Genomic DNA, 14,679 nt, shown 5'->3' with positions numbered 1-14,679 from the left:
TGCAGTAGGCCTAATACATTATCACAGCATATTGGCTATATAACTGGCCTGCCAATATTGTTCTTCTCAGAACATATTAGATTTCAGTTAGTGCATTCATCTCAAGATAGCTAGGTGGGACAACCACATATCACAGGCATAAAAAGTACATTTCCCCACAATAATGTAGCTACAAGGGGGGGGGGGGCTTCTGTTGTCCTAGCTTCAGGGGGAAGCTGGTTCCACCATTGGGGTGCCAGGACAGAGAAGAGCTTGGATTGGGCTGAGCGGGAGCTGCCCTCCCGTATGTGGTGGGAGGGCCAAGAGACCTTGGGTTGGGGTTTGAGAATAGCCTGAAGTTAGGGAGGGGCAGTTCCTCTTGCTGTTCCGTAGGGAAGCCCCATGGTCATGTAGTGGATGAGCAGATAGGGAGGTAGGGAGGGGCAGTTCCTCTTGCTGTTCCGTAGGGAAGCCCCATGGTCATGTAGTGGATGAGCAGATAGGGAGGTAGGGAGGGGCAGTTCCTCTTGCTGTTCCGTAGGGAAGCCCCATGGTCATGTAGTGGATGAGAGCTTCAACTGGAAGCCAGTGGAGGGTGCGGAGGAGCGTGGTGACATGAGAGCAGTTGGGAAGGTGCCTCGCATAAATGTAAATAATTTGCAAATAATTTGCAATTTTATTTTACAGGACTGATGGTACCTGCATCTGATGGTCATGGTGCTTTCAAGACAACTGGGGGAACTCGGGAAAAAATGAAGTCAAAGAGTGCTCTTCAGGTCGGAAAGTCGGAGCCCCAGAAAGATGCCGGAGTTTCCGACTTGGAATTCCAAGTTTTTTCAGAGTTCCCAGTTGTCTTGAATGCACTGAAGTCGGAAGTCAGAGATTTGTTTTGAACACTGCATTAGTCTCAGCAGAAAGAGGGAGAGAACAGCAGAGGGTCCTCCTCTCACGGTCCCTGCTCTCTCCTTCCTTTCCTCCGGTGAAACTGACCAGAGAGAAGGGACACTGTCTTTCACCTGATTTCAAAACTCGAGTCACACCACATCTGCCTCATGCACAAATTCATGTCGTTCCTATGACCAGAGAAAGTGAAATATTCCTCAATATTGAAATAGACACGACAAGCTGCTAATAATAATAAAAACGCAGGGCTATCGATACACATCGTTACTCATTCATTGCAGCGCGAGTGGAAGATAGGAGAAGCAAGTTTTCTGCTTTGTAATAGCGTTGAATAATAACAGTGTTGACAGTGCTGAATAAACTTAGACATGAACTCACTCATAAAAAAAGCACTTATTTTCTGTTGACAGTCTCTCTCTGGTCATTGTTTTAAGAGTTATGAAATCTCATGTAGGCCAGTATGGCCGAGGTTGTGGGAGCCGTAGGCACAATGAAATGGTTCAAAATGGGAACACTTTGCTTACCCGTATACAGGGCTTCTGAATCAAGTGCACCTCCCCCAACAGGGCTTCTGAATCAAGTGCACCTCCCGCCAACAGGGCTTCTGAATCAAGTGCACCAGCACCAACAGGGCTTCTGAATCAAGTGCATCTCCCCCAACAGGGCTTCTGAATCAAGTGCACCTCCCACCAACAGGGCTTCTGAATCAAGTGCACCTCCCCCAACAGGGCTTCTGAATCAAGTGCACCTACCACCCACAGGGCTTCTGAATCAAGTGCACCTCCCCCAACAGGGCTTCTGAATCAAGTGCACCTCCCGCCAACAGGGCTTCTGAATCAAGTGCACCTACCACCCACAGGGCTTCTGAATCATGTGCACGTCCCGCCAACAGGGCTTCTGAATCAAGTGCACCTACCACCAACATGGCTTCTGAATCATGTGCACCTCCCGCCAACAGCACAACACAAATACATAAAAGGAGTGCAAGCCTTTATTTTTGGCATTTCTACAGAAGTGTTTGGTGATTGACTAGGAATGTCTTGAAGTGACCACTGCCTTACAGGCAATGGTTCATTGGACTATCCCTTAGCCTTTATCAATGGTTCATTGTAGAGGACAATTTAGCTGATTGCTGTTGGCAGGAAAGTTATGAAGTGGCTTGTTTCGCTGCCTGGAAAGTCTTTCTGCGCACAATGGCCAAATATAGCTCCAAATAAAGCCCATCATTAAGAGTTTGTCTGGGTCTGTGGCCTTATATGTTGGTTTATGACTATCTTTTGACCCTGTACTGTAGTGTTGTTGAGATTATTAAGGTTTATTACATCTTTCAGATGGCCAGCCCATTCATAAGACACTGTATAACCACAACCACAACAAAACTGTCCTGTAACCAACAGTGTCCAAACTGATTTCCTTCTGCCCATCAGACATGGATGGATCACCTGTTTTCATCCTGGGGACAGTCCTGTACAAGACTCTGGGACTGATGCTGCCTTCACCAAGGTAAGATGGGCCATACATCTTCTCTATCAACATCTCTCTCTCTCTCTCTCTCTAGCACTCTGTCACTCTCTCTCTCTGTCACTCTCTCTCGCTCTGTCACTCTCTCTCTCTGTCACTCCTTCTCTCTCTGTCTCTCTCTCTCTGTCTCTCTCTCTCTGCCTCTCTCTCTCTGTCTCTCTCTCTCTGTCACTCTCTCTCTCTGTCACTCTCTCTCGCTCTGTCACTCTCTCTCTCTGTCACTCCTTCTCTCTCTGTCTCTCTCTCTGTCTCTCTCTCTGTCTCTCTCTCTCTGTCTCTCTCTCTGTCTCTCTCTCTTTCTCTCTCTGTCTCTCTCTGTCTCTCTCTCTCTCTGTCTCTCTCTCTCTGTCTTTCTCTCTCTCTCTCTCTCTCTCTCTCTCTCTCTCTCTCTCTCTCTCTCTCTCTCTCTCTCTCTCTCTGTCTCTCTCTGTCTCTCTCTCTCTGTCACTCTCTCTCGCTCTGTCACTCTCTCTCGCTCTGTCACTCTCTCTCTGTCACTCCTTCTCTCTCTCTCTCTCTGTCACTCCTTCTCTCTCTGTCTCTCTGTCTCTCTGTCTCTCTGTCTCTCTGTCTCTCTCTCTCTCTGTCTCTCTCTCTGTCTCTCTCTCTCTGTCTCTCTGTCTCTCTCTATCTCTCTCTGAGAGACAGAGGAAATAAGAGAATAAGTAGTCACTTGGGACACGGTCCAGGCGAGACAGCGGTGAGATGTAAAATATCTGCTGCACTGCCTGAGTGTAAATCCTCCAATAGTATTTCACAGGTAGTGTAGGCTATCCAGGGAGGGTTCATAAAATACTGCTTTTCCAGGGAATGTCCTCTACATTGCACTATACGTACTTGCAAAAGCTCATTTTACGTACTGCACTATATATACTACTGTACCTACGAGGATACAAACACCCTTCTCAAGGTACATTATATACAGTAGATCAAAAATGATGTGGAGGTACAACAGACATACTACTACCATGATGCATCATTCTACCAGAACACCATCAATACTTCAAAAGGAAAAATGGCATTACTTTCTTTTAGAATATCGTAGTAGAATACAATCTTTCAGTAGTGTAATCCATAAATGACAAGCCAATTATCAAAGAATCCATCAAAGCTGATCAAGTCAAGTGTCCCTGTAACTTTTCATGAATTAAAACGACAAGCTTTACTCCCAGACTCAACAACAATTCATCTCTGCTTTCTGCTGAGGAGGATGACACAACAGCTGTGTCCCAAATCGCACCCTATTCCCTACAAAGTGTACTTTTGACCAGAGCCCTACATAGGGAATAGGGTGTCATTTGATACGCAGCCTTGCTCTAACTGGATGAGAGCCTTGACAATACATAATGACAGTAATGTCCAAACTGATAAACAGAATTACTAACAATATTGGAAACCAGCTTGAAAGCATAAACCAACCATGAAATATTGCTTAGTCGTCCGTTGTCCCTTCTAATTAGTAGTACGAGAACATAATATGATTTAACCAGGATGGAGTGAGTTCAGAAGGAGATATTATCATGATTATTTTACCCACCAAATGATACCCTTTTCCTTATTTAGTGCACTACTTTTGACCAGGGCTTTGGTCAAAAGAAGTACATTATATAGGGAATAGGGTGCCATTTGGGACACAAGCCTAGAATTTGAATCTCTTGCATAGAGAGAAAGTAAAAATGATGCCTGAGCAAAAGCTATATGAAGTAAGATACATTGAACTACACATCATTACAACCATCAGTGTTAAGTTAATATGAGTCCATGTCACAAACATCTGTACACGTCAGTACTTTATTAGAATTATAGCAATGACTCTATCAATCTTCTCTCTTATGCTGATACAGAATGAGCCTAGGAATGTAGCCTCTACTTAGCTAACGTCAGTTAGCTAGAACCATATGAGCCTAGGAATGTAGCCTCTACTTAGCTAACGTCAGTTAGCTAGAACCATATGAGCCTAGGAATGTAGCCTCTACTTAGCTAACGTCAGTTAGCTAGAACCATATGAGCATAGGAATGTAGCCTCTACTTAGCTAACGTTAGTTAGCTAGAACCATATGAGCCTAGGAATGTAGCCTCTAGTTAGCTAACGTTAGTTAGCTAGAACCATATGAGCCTAGGAATGTAGCCTCTACTTAGCTAACGTCAGTTAGCTAGAACCATATGAGCCTAGGAATGTAGTCTCTACTTAGCTAACGTTAGTTAGCTAGAACCATATGAGCCTAGGAATGTAGCCTCTACTTAGCTAACGTCAGTTAGCTAGAATCATATGAGCCTAGGAATGTAGCCTCTACTTAGCTAACGTCAGTTAGCTAGAACCATATGAGCCTAGGAATGTAGCCTCTACTTAGCTAACGTCAGTTAGCTAGAACCATATGAGCCTAGGAATGTAGCCTCTACTTAGCTAACGTTAGTTAGCTAGAACCATATGAGCCTAGGAATGTAGCCTCTACTTAGCTAACGTCAGTTAGCTAGAACCATTATACTCTATGATGGGCATGCCACCCATCAGCTTTTGCTGGTGTAAAGATATACAGTGCGTTCAGAAAATATTCACACCCCTTTACTTTCTCCACATTCTGTTGTATTACAGCCTGAATTTAAAATGGATTCAAATTGAGATGTTGTGTCATAATGTCAAAGTGGAATTATGTTTTTAGAAATTTTAACAAAGTAATTAAAAATGAAAAGCTGAAATTATTTGATTTAATAAGTATTCAACCACTTTTTTATGGCAAGCCTAAATAAATTCAGCAGTAAAACTGTGCTTAACAAGTTACATAATACGTTGCATGGAGTCACTCTGTATGAAATAATAGTGTTTAACATGATTTTTGAATGACTACCTCACCTCTGTACCCCACAATACAATTATCTGTAAGATCCCTTAGTCGAGCAGTAAGTTTCAAACACAGATTCAACACAGATTCCATAAAAGACCAATGATATTTTCTAATGCCTTGCAAAGAAGGGCACCTAATTGGTAGATGTTTAAAAAAATTTGAAGCAGACATGGTGTGGTTATTAACTACACTTTGGATGGTGTATCAATACACCCAGTCGCTACATGTGGTTATTAACTACACTTTGGATGGTGTATCAATACACCCAGTCGCTACATGTGGTTATTAACTACACTTTGGATGGTGTATCAATACACCCAGTCACTACATGTGGTTATTAACTACACTTTGGATGGTGTATCAATACACCCAGTCACTACATGTGGTTATTAACTACACTTTGGATGGTGTATCAATACACCCAGTCACTACATGTGGTTATTAACTACCCTTTGGATGGTGTATCAATACACCCAGTCACTACATGTGGTTATTAACTACACTTTGGATGGTGAATCAATACACCCAGTCACTACATGTGGTTATTAACTACACTTTGGATGGTGTATCAATACACCCAGTCACTACAAAGGGGATTCTAACATGTATTGACTCAGAGGTGTGAATGCTTACGGAAATGAGATATTTATATATTTCATTTTCTGTAAATTAGCATTTTCTAAATACATGTTTTCACTTTGTCATATGGGTAGCTATTATTGTTTCTCTCACTTAATTAGTTATCATTAGTGTACAGTGCTAGATAGCTAGATAGTTAGCTACTGGCTATATGTTAACTAGCTGGCTAGAGATGTTACCTACAACAACCCACAATCAGATTTATTTTCCTGTTGCACAAAGCTTGCTTTTGACAGAGTAGACAGCTTTTGCTACTGGCACTCATACACTGAGAGGAAAACCATTAGCAGATAAGACAAAATAACACATTCAGCAATGTTAGCAACCTGAAGTGAAACGTAGCCATCAGTCAGTCTCTCTTCATAGCAGTGAACCACGCACGTGTCACGTTTCTATCGGAAATCTTAAAACCTTAATCGTAGACCATTTGTTTGTTCCCGGTCTCAACTAAACCAAACAACACAGCACCCGACCCTTTCAAAGAAATTATGTTGCTATTCTTAGCTTCCTTGGGAGTACTGCACTACAACTATACATTAGCCCACTGTAGGACGGTCCTGGAGGATATATAGTGAAATATATATAATCTACTGATGAAAGTATAGCGTTAGAAGTGCAGATAGATTTCCAATGGTCACTGATATTCTACTCTTATAAAAGCCATCCATTGTTATTATTACTTCACTTCTGTTATAAAGCCATGGATTCTATCTTATAAAGCCATCCTATGTTGTATTACTACTGGTCACTGATATTCTACTCTTATAAAAGCCATCCATTGTTATTGTATTACTACTGGTCACTGATATTCTACTCTTATAAAAGCCATCCATTGTTATTGTATTACTACTGGTCACTGATATTCTACTGTTATAAAAGCCATCCATTGTTATTGTATACCTACTGGTCACTGATATTCTACTCTTATAAAAGCCATCCATTGTTATTGTATTACTACTGGTCACTGATATTCTACTCTTATAAAAGCCATCCATTGTTATGTATCTACTGGTCACTGATTTCTAAAAGCCATCCATTGTTATTGTATTACTACTGGTCACTGATATTCTACTCTTATAAAAGCCATCCATAGTTATTGTATTACTACTGGTCACTGATATTCTACTGTTATAAAAGCCATCCATAGTTATTGTATTACTACTGGTCACTGATATTCTACTCTTATAAAAGCCATCCATTGATGTTGTATCTGCACTAGTTTACTTTGTGAACCAGTCCTACATCCATATTTGACTTAGTAATGTGGCCTGTTTATGGAAACAGCAGACACACTGACCCAGATTGTGGTGTTCTTGCCCAGGATCAAACATCGAACAGTCTTTTGCTCTAGAGAGTTCCAGACGTTCTATGGAACATCTTTGGGCCCAGCGGAGAGCTCTAGAACCTTCTCCGACCCTCCCTAGAGAACTGTAGGTCAGGCTCTGTCAGTCAGCAACCAAAATGGCAGTCTATTCCCTACATTTAGCACTACTTTTGACCAGAGTCCTATGGGCCCTAGTCAAAAGTAGTGCACTATATTATAGGGAGTATGGTGTCATTTGAACCAGTCAGTCAGTGTAGTATCAGTTTGGTGGTGTCACAACCTACTGTTCTGTTTCCCCAGGAGGTAAATGAAAGAGAGAGATGAAAGAGGAAAAGGAAATGTGACATTCTCTGTTCTCCAACCCATGACACACGTTCCCTTGAAGATAAAGACAAATAAAGTGCAAAGAGGACATAGTGTAGATCTGAACCTGAAAAAGTAGAAAGGCTCCAATTAACTTCCTTTTGAGTAGTTCTCTTTCATTCTCCTTTTCTGGGGCAGTTCAGGTGAGGTGAGAAGAAAGGCAGGTTCAGAAGTGTACCAAGACCGCTTTCTACCAAGTCACCCTTTCATGAGCTACATTGTATTAATATGTTTCAAAACATATTACCACTCTAGAGAGAAAGTCATTCATTTTTATTCAGCATTAGAATCCCCCCCCATATCTATTTTCAGGAAGTAAATAAGCTAACGCTAGACAAAAGGAGAGGAGGCGTCATTTGAAGTTGGTTTGGGGATTTGTCTTGCTTTGCTGTGGAGCTAGACTAGATATACGCTGCATGAGATGAGGGAGCGGCACGGAATGCGTCCCAAATGGCACCCTATTCTCTGGACCCCAGGAAGGCAGCAGCTAATGGGGATCCATAATGAATACAGTGCAGTACTTTTGTAGTAGTGCAGTAAAAAGGGAATTGGGTGCCATTTGTGAAACAGACAGTGTTTAAAGATCTCTGTTAGATTCAGGTTGTTTGGTAGAGACACTTCACTGTGATTAATTTAACATAGAAAAGGCCAAAGTTCCAGACGTGTCTATTTTCAATCTTTTGTGACTCGCTCCAAATGGATCATGAAATCGCACCCTAAGTTGGCCCCCCAGTGCCTAATTTCTCTCCTCTCACTCTGTCCGGGCTCCAGTTCACTTGTATTTGGGTTGACTTGCTTCACGTGAGTCATTTTGTGTGTCAGGTCTTGTCCTGCAGTGCCACAGCTGGTGTGTTTGTCAAGTGCCTCACAGAGAGGTGTGACATGACATTTTGTGTTGTTCTTTGCATCAAAGGACATTCATAATATCAGCTAAACCTGTATGTACATCAATAGTATCAACATTCTGAATGAGGCGTCATGTTGTAAACGTTGAATATCATTTTGTCTTTGGTAAGTCTATGAAACACAACTCATTTAGGGAAAACCACACAAGCATTTTATTAACACACCTTTTGTGCAAACAGACAAACTAATGCATTTGTCTGACATATACCTTTATAATAAGACAGAACATAAAGTTTAATCATATGGTTTGTATGATTGTGAAGCATTTATGTAGTGCTTATGAAGCCTTTATGTAGTGATTATGAAGCCATTATGAAGCTATATATAACCTTTATAAGATGCACTTTGTTTAAAGTGGGACCGAACATACTGTATTTGTGTAGCAGTGCCTAAGTGACACAACTTCCAATCAGTGTCCATCTCATGCTGTACATCACTCTGTTTTCCACCCAGGAACCACACGGCGGTGAGCTCCAAGGTCATCGCTGTCACAGTGAGACCAGAGCCCAGGATAACAGAGTCCCACCTGGAGATCGAGCTGGCTCACCTGGCCAACGTAAGAACCTTTATTTTATTCACCTTTCATCTTTCATTTTAATTCATCGAGGGGAAGAATGACCTCCTCACAATGTAAGTACTTGCCCAAGACTCCCTCACTTCTTGAAAAGGCATACAAGCGATACAGAGAAGGCAGATGTTTAATAGCTATCCAATCAGCTAATCGTGTAACTGATACATTGGACCCAGTTACATGACGGCAATCCATGTAACTGAGTCCACACTAAAACACGGTTACAAAAAGTTAATTGTACAGAGAAGATACTGTATATCTGGACCTATATTCACAAAGCATCTCAGAGTACGAGTGCTGATCTAGGATCAGGTCCTCCCTGTCCATATTAACCTAATTCATTTTATTCTAAAAGGCAAAACTGACCCCAGATCAGCAGTGCTACTCTAAGACGCTTGATAAATACAGGCCCAGATCTGAATCAGGAGGACAAGTTGAAATATATGGGCTCTGACAATGACATGCTGCTTTGCATCACCTCTGAACGATCGTCTTTATCTCAGAGATTAACCAAAAGGCCAGGGTTGTAAAGAGAGCTTGTCCTTGTAATTATCTGGACAGTGCCATGTCAGTGTTCTCTCTCTCTCTCTCTCTCTCTCTCATGACACACCTGCTACACTGGGCGCCTGCAAATGAGTTATTGAATCAATGACTCTACCATTGTTTGTTGGCTAATGCACTCTAAACATGTGGCTGTAGCCATTGTTGGGTTCTTCAACGCTAATTGAGGCTAAAGTGATTCAAAGTGAAACTGCAACCAATTCTCATTGGCATTTTACATTTTAACCCTGAACTGCAATCTAAAGAGGTCTCGCCATAGCCGTTAGTTAAAAGAACAATTTGTTTAGTGAGTTATTCTTGGATAATTACGAGTAGAATCTACTATCTGTGAGGCTTTGGTCATTTTGATGTGGTTATCTAACAATGAGTGAAGGTTTTCAGCGTGCTCTCTTCTTCTTGGTTATGCAGGGTACCCTGAGTCCTTACTGTGCACTGTGGGATAACAGCGTCATGTAAGTGAACAAGCTTTCCTTTTTGCTGTTTTCTCCTTGCTCTTCTCTAATCCATGGTGATGTTGATGTATCTGTTATGTATGGAATTACCGTTTTGATTTCTATTGATATAAACTACATTTCTAAATGCTCTGAAGATGAAAACACTGTTTTGTCCATCTTCTAAGAGGTTCAAGGGTGCTTACTCTTGGCAAAGTGTACTGTACGCAATCCTACTCAAAATGTCTTCAGACTATCCTATACTCTGTATTTATTAGTGCCGGGCCCGTCGTCCTCTGTAAGGGGATTTGAGGACAATTACTTCAGCAGAAAAAAAAGCCTATGAAGATTAAAATCAGATGAAATGAATAAATCTTCTAAATAACATCGGGGAATTAAGTCTGGGTCTGCATCCCAAACGGCATCCTGTTCCCTTTCTCGTGCACTACGTTTGACTAAAGCCTGGGCACTTTATAGTAAACAGGGATGCAGTTTGACTTTTGCCTTCATCGTGAACTACTGTTGACCAAAACCTGGGCACTTCATAGGAAATAGGGACGCAGTCTGACTTTTCTCTTGACAACGTACAATAAAATGAGAGGAACAGGGACATTAAATCACCGATCCCCTATTATTTCCCATACAGGGTACCTGTATTTCATTCAGCTACAGGCACCTATTATTCAGCAATTGTATGAGACAATAAGCGGCGAAGGCCAGAGGAAATTCAATGTAGGTTTTGAATGCATCTTTTGTCCTCAGTGTTGTATTTCAGCCATTGTATTACAGCCGTAATAGCACACTGATAAGGGTAAATCGAATGAAAGATCCTTTGTGCCGCTGGAATATCAAGGAACTCAGTGATTTGATAGAAGCTGGTTTCAATGCCATCATTATTTGTTCCTTGTGTTCTTTGTTCCTTACACATTGTGCGTCAGAAAATATACCATCATTATATACATTAGACTCAAATCTTACCTCTATTTAATTTAACCTGCTTTCTTATTCTGGTTTCTTAATCCTCATCTGAAAGGACTAGATAGCATAGCTTATCCTGTGTAGCACCTTAATTTGAACCAGTTTGTAACAGCAAGAAAAATAATGCTGCAGCAACAGGAAATGTTAATTATTATGTGGATTATAATTCATGGACATTTTTGTAGGGGTTGATACTATTTTCGTGAAGGGAAAGCAAGTCTGAAATTTCAAAGAGGAAATAACAAACTTTAGAAGCCTTCTTAAACTCAAATGAAATACAAGTTGAATTTCCTGCTGTATAGGAAAATTCTCAGTTACAAAAGAGTGACCAAATTAAGATCCTACATATGTACAAGGTTTAAATTGAAGAATGTCAACAGATAACGTCAACTATATATCCCATACAGTTCCCTTCATCTGTTTCTGAAATATTTTAAACATTCTTATTATTTGAACATTGAGACAGGACTCCCTCACAGCTTTCAGAAACATTGTTCTTCATGACTCATTAGTTCCTTCTATCCTGTGTGTTCTATCCTTCTATCCTGTGGGTTCTATCCTATCCTGTGTGTTCTATCCTTCTATCCTGTGTGTTCTATCCTTCTATCCTGTGTGTTCTGTCCTTCTATCCTGTGTGTTCTATCCTTCTATCCTGTGTGTTCTATCCTTCTATCCTGTGTGTTCTATCCTTCTATCCTGTGTGTTCTGTCCTTCTATCCTGTGTGTTCTATCCTTCTATCCTGTGTGTTCTATCCTTCTATCCTGTGTGTTCTGTCCTTCTATCCTGTGTGTTCTATCCTCCTATCCTGTGTGTTCTATCCTCCTATCCTGTGTGTTCTATCCTTCTATCCTGTGTGTTCTATCCTTCTATCCTGTGTGTTCTATCCTTCTATCCTGTGTGTTCTATCCTTCTATCCTGTGTGTTCTATCCTTCTATCCTGTGTGTTCTATCCTTCTATCCTGTGTGTTCTGTCCTTCTATCCTGTGTGTTCTGTCCTTCTATCCTGTGTGTTCTATCCTTCTATCCTGTGTTTCTATCCTTCTATCCTGTGTGTTCTATCCTTCTATCCTGTGTGTTCTATCCTTCTATCCTGTGTGTTCTATCCTTCTATCCTGTGTGTTCTGTCCTTCTATCCTGTGTGTTCTGTCCTTCTAGCCTGTGTGTTCTATCCTTCTATCCTGTGTGTTCTATCCTTCTATCCTGTGTGTTCTATCCTTCTATCCTGTGTGTTCTATCCTTCTATCCTGTGTGTTCTGTCCTTCTATCCTGTGTGTCCTGTCCTTCTATCCTGTGTGTTCTATCCTTCTATCCTGTGTGTTCTATCCTTCTATCCTTCCATCCTGTGTGTTATATCCTTCTATCCTGTGTGTTCTATCCTTCTATCCTGTGTGTTCTATCCTTCTATCCTGTGTGTTCTATCCTTCTATCCTGTGTGTTCTATCCTTCTGTCGTGTCTTTGGCTATGCCGGATTAAGTGATATGACATGCTAACTTATAAAATGATTTCTCTGTAATTAATATTACCTGATTAAGCTAATCATGTAAATGTAATTAACTAGAAAGTCGGGGCACCACGGAAGAACGTTTATAGAGCCGTTATCTTCCGAATAAACTCTTAAAATACTTTGTAATATTTTACATCGACAGCAGTCAATATTAACCCTTGTTTTATTTTCAGTCTCATAATGAAAGTTGAAAATTCTTGGTTATCTTCACGAACCCTGGCTAACAAGTTGAATCAGCAATACAAAATTGGGTTTAATTATTTATTTACTAAATACCTAACTAATCACACAGAATTACAAATACACAGAATACAATGATGTCATACAGAAAACGTCCCGGTAGACGGAACAGATATGACGGCTACACAAAGGAAAGGGGGTTGGGCTTGAATGAAAGAGCGGGAAGATTTAGGAACAGAGAAACAGCAGCTATGCTATCGTAAATACATTATCTTATGCATTCTAAATTACCGCCCATTTGGAAAAGGAAAATGCAATAAATATTTACTCTGAGCTGCGCTTCGGTAGATTGGTCGTAGATGCTGGCCGGGTTGGCCAACAGATCTCCCTGTTTTCGGAAGAATGTCAATGGTGGTCGATTGGATACGTGGTGGTATCTTCGTCTGGTTGTTAGACTGGATCCGTCTTCCGTCCTTTCCTAGCCCACGTAAGCAGCGGCCGCTGCTAACTCAACGGCTAGGAAGTAGCACTTCTGTAGTGAATAAGCTCAAAGTTCATACCAGTTCATACCAGAGCTCACGCCGAGGTTGGCTTAGTTCTGTACTTGACATGTGTGTCCTTCTAACGTAGAGGCTGCAGACCTCCCGTACTGGAACCAACGGTTATCTTTTCGTCAAAGGATTATATAGTGGAGAGGGGGAGGGAGGTGTTTCATCGTTTATAACCCCTGTCTCTTCACAGGGTTGGGCCACTGATCGAGCAGGGCACTTTCCTTATGAAAACCCAAATCTCTCATTCGGAAGCTAAAATTACATTTCATCTCCTAACAAACATTTTCAATATCAAACATTTCAATTGCATAACAATTCCATGTGACTCTGATAACTAGAGGGTGTATACTTTCTCAGATACAGTTTATGTCGTCCTGTCATCAGTCATAATGTCTCAGATGACAACCGAACTGACATACATACTCATTACGTTCCCAAGCATATTTCCAACTGGTTTTATTAACAAAATATGTGGTACCTTTCCCCATTTGTTTGATGTTCCCAGACTCTCTATATTTAACACAGGCTATTCAAGTCCTTCAGTAGATTCAGAGAGGGGAAGTGGTAAAAGGTATTTATGGGGGGGGGGTCATAAACCTTACCCACAGGCCAACGTCATGACACTTCTATCCTTCTATCCTGTGTGTTCTATCCTTCTATCCTGTGTGTTCTATCCTTCTATCCTCTGCGTTCTTGTCACGTCCTGGCCAGTGTAAGGTTAATTGGTATTGTAGTTTGGTCAGGACGTGGCAGAGGGTATTCGTTTTATGTGGTTCGGGGTGGTGTGTTTGTTGAAGGGGCATTTGATTTAAGTATTCCGGGGTTTTTGGGCACTGTTTGGTTTTCATGTATTCTATGTTGAGTCTAGTGTGTCTGTTTCTATGTTTGGTTAATTGGGGTTGGGACTCTCAGTTGAAGGCAGGTGTTGTCTATTTGCCTTTGATTGAGAGTCCCATATATTAGGGTGTGTTTGTGTTTGTCATTGGTGGGAGATTGTTCCGTGTTTAGTGTGTGTCAACGTTACAGGACTGTCAGTTTATCGTTCGTTCTCTTTTGTTATTTTTGTGTTCATTTTGGAGTTAATAAATGTTCAAAATGAACAACCGCATGTCTGCTGCGTTTTGGTCCTCCTTCACCGACGACGAGCGTGACAGTTCTATCCTTCTATCCTGTGTGTTCTATCCTTCTATCCTGTGTGTTCTATCCTTCTCTCCTGTGTGTTCTATCCTTCTATGCTGTGTGTTCTATCATTCTATCTTTCTATCCTGTGTGTTCTTTCATTCTATCCTTCTATCCCGTGTGTTCTATCCTTCTATCCTTCTATACTGTGTGTTCTATCCTTATATCATTCTATCCATGTCTTCTATCCTTCTATTCTTCTATACTGTGTGTTCTATCCTGCTGAGAGGCAGCAACTTTACCC

The 14,679-nt window shown here is 41.2% G+C and overlaps 1 protein-coding gene across 10 annotated transcripts in view; it reads left to right on the top strand.

Annotated features, from left to right (window-relative positions):
• Positions 1-14,679, top strand: part of LOC106577441 (adhesion G protein-coupled receptor B3) — a 370,554-nt gene that overhangs the window by 206,776 nt on the left and 149,099 nt on the right. For all 10 annotated transcript variants that reach the window (XM_045687119.1, XM_045687115.1, XM_045687122.1 and 7 more), the window contains 3 exons: positions 2,310-2,385; positions 8,932-9,034; positions 10,019-10,062. In XM_045687119.1, coding sequence (XP_045543075.1) covers positions 2,310-2,385; positions 8,932-9,034; positions 10,019-10,062 — 223 coding nt within the window. The remainder of the gene's footprint in view (positions 1-2,309; positions 2,386-8,931; positions 9,035-10,018; positions 10,063-14,679) is intronic.

Source organism: Salmo salar, chromosome ssa01 (genome assembly GCF_905237065.1).
Source record: "Salmo salar chromosome ssa01, Ssal_v3.1, whole genome shotgun sequence".
NCBI lineage: Eukaryota > Metazoa > Chordata > Actinopteri > Salmoniformes > Salmonidae > Salmo > Salmo salar.
Note: the sequence above shows the minus strand (reverse complement) of the source record. Positions and strands in the feature narration are given on the sequence as shown.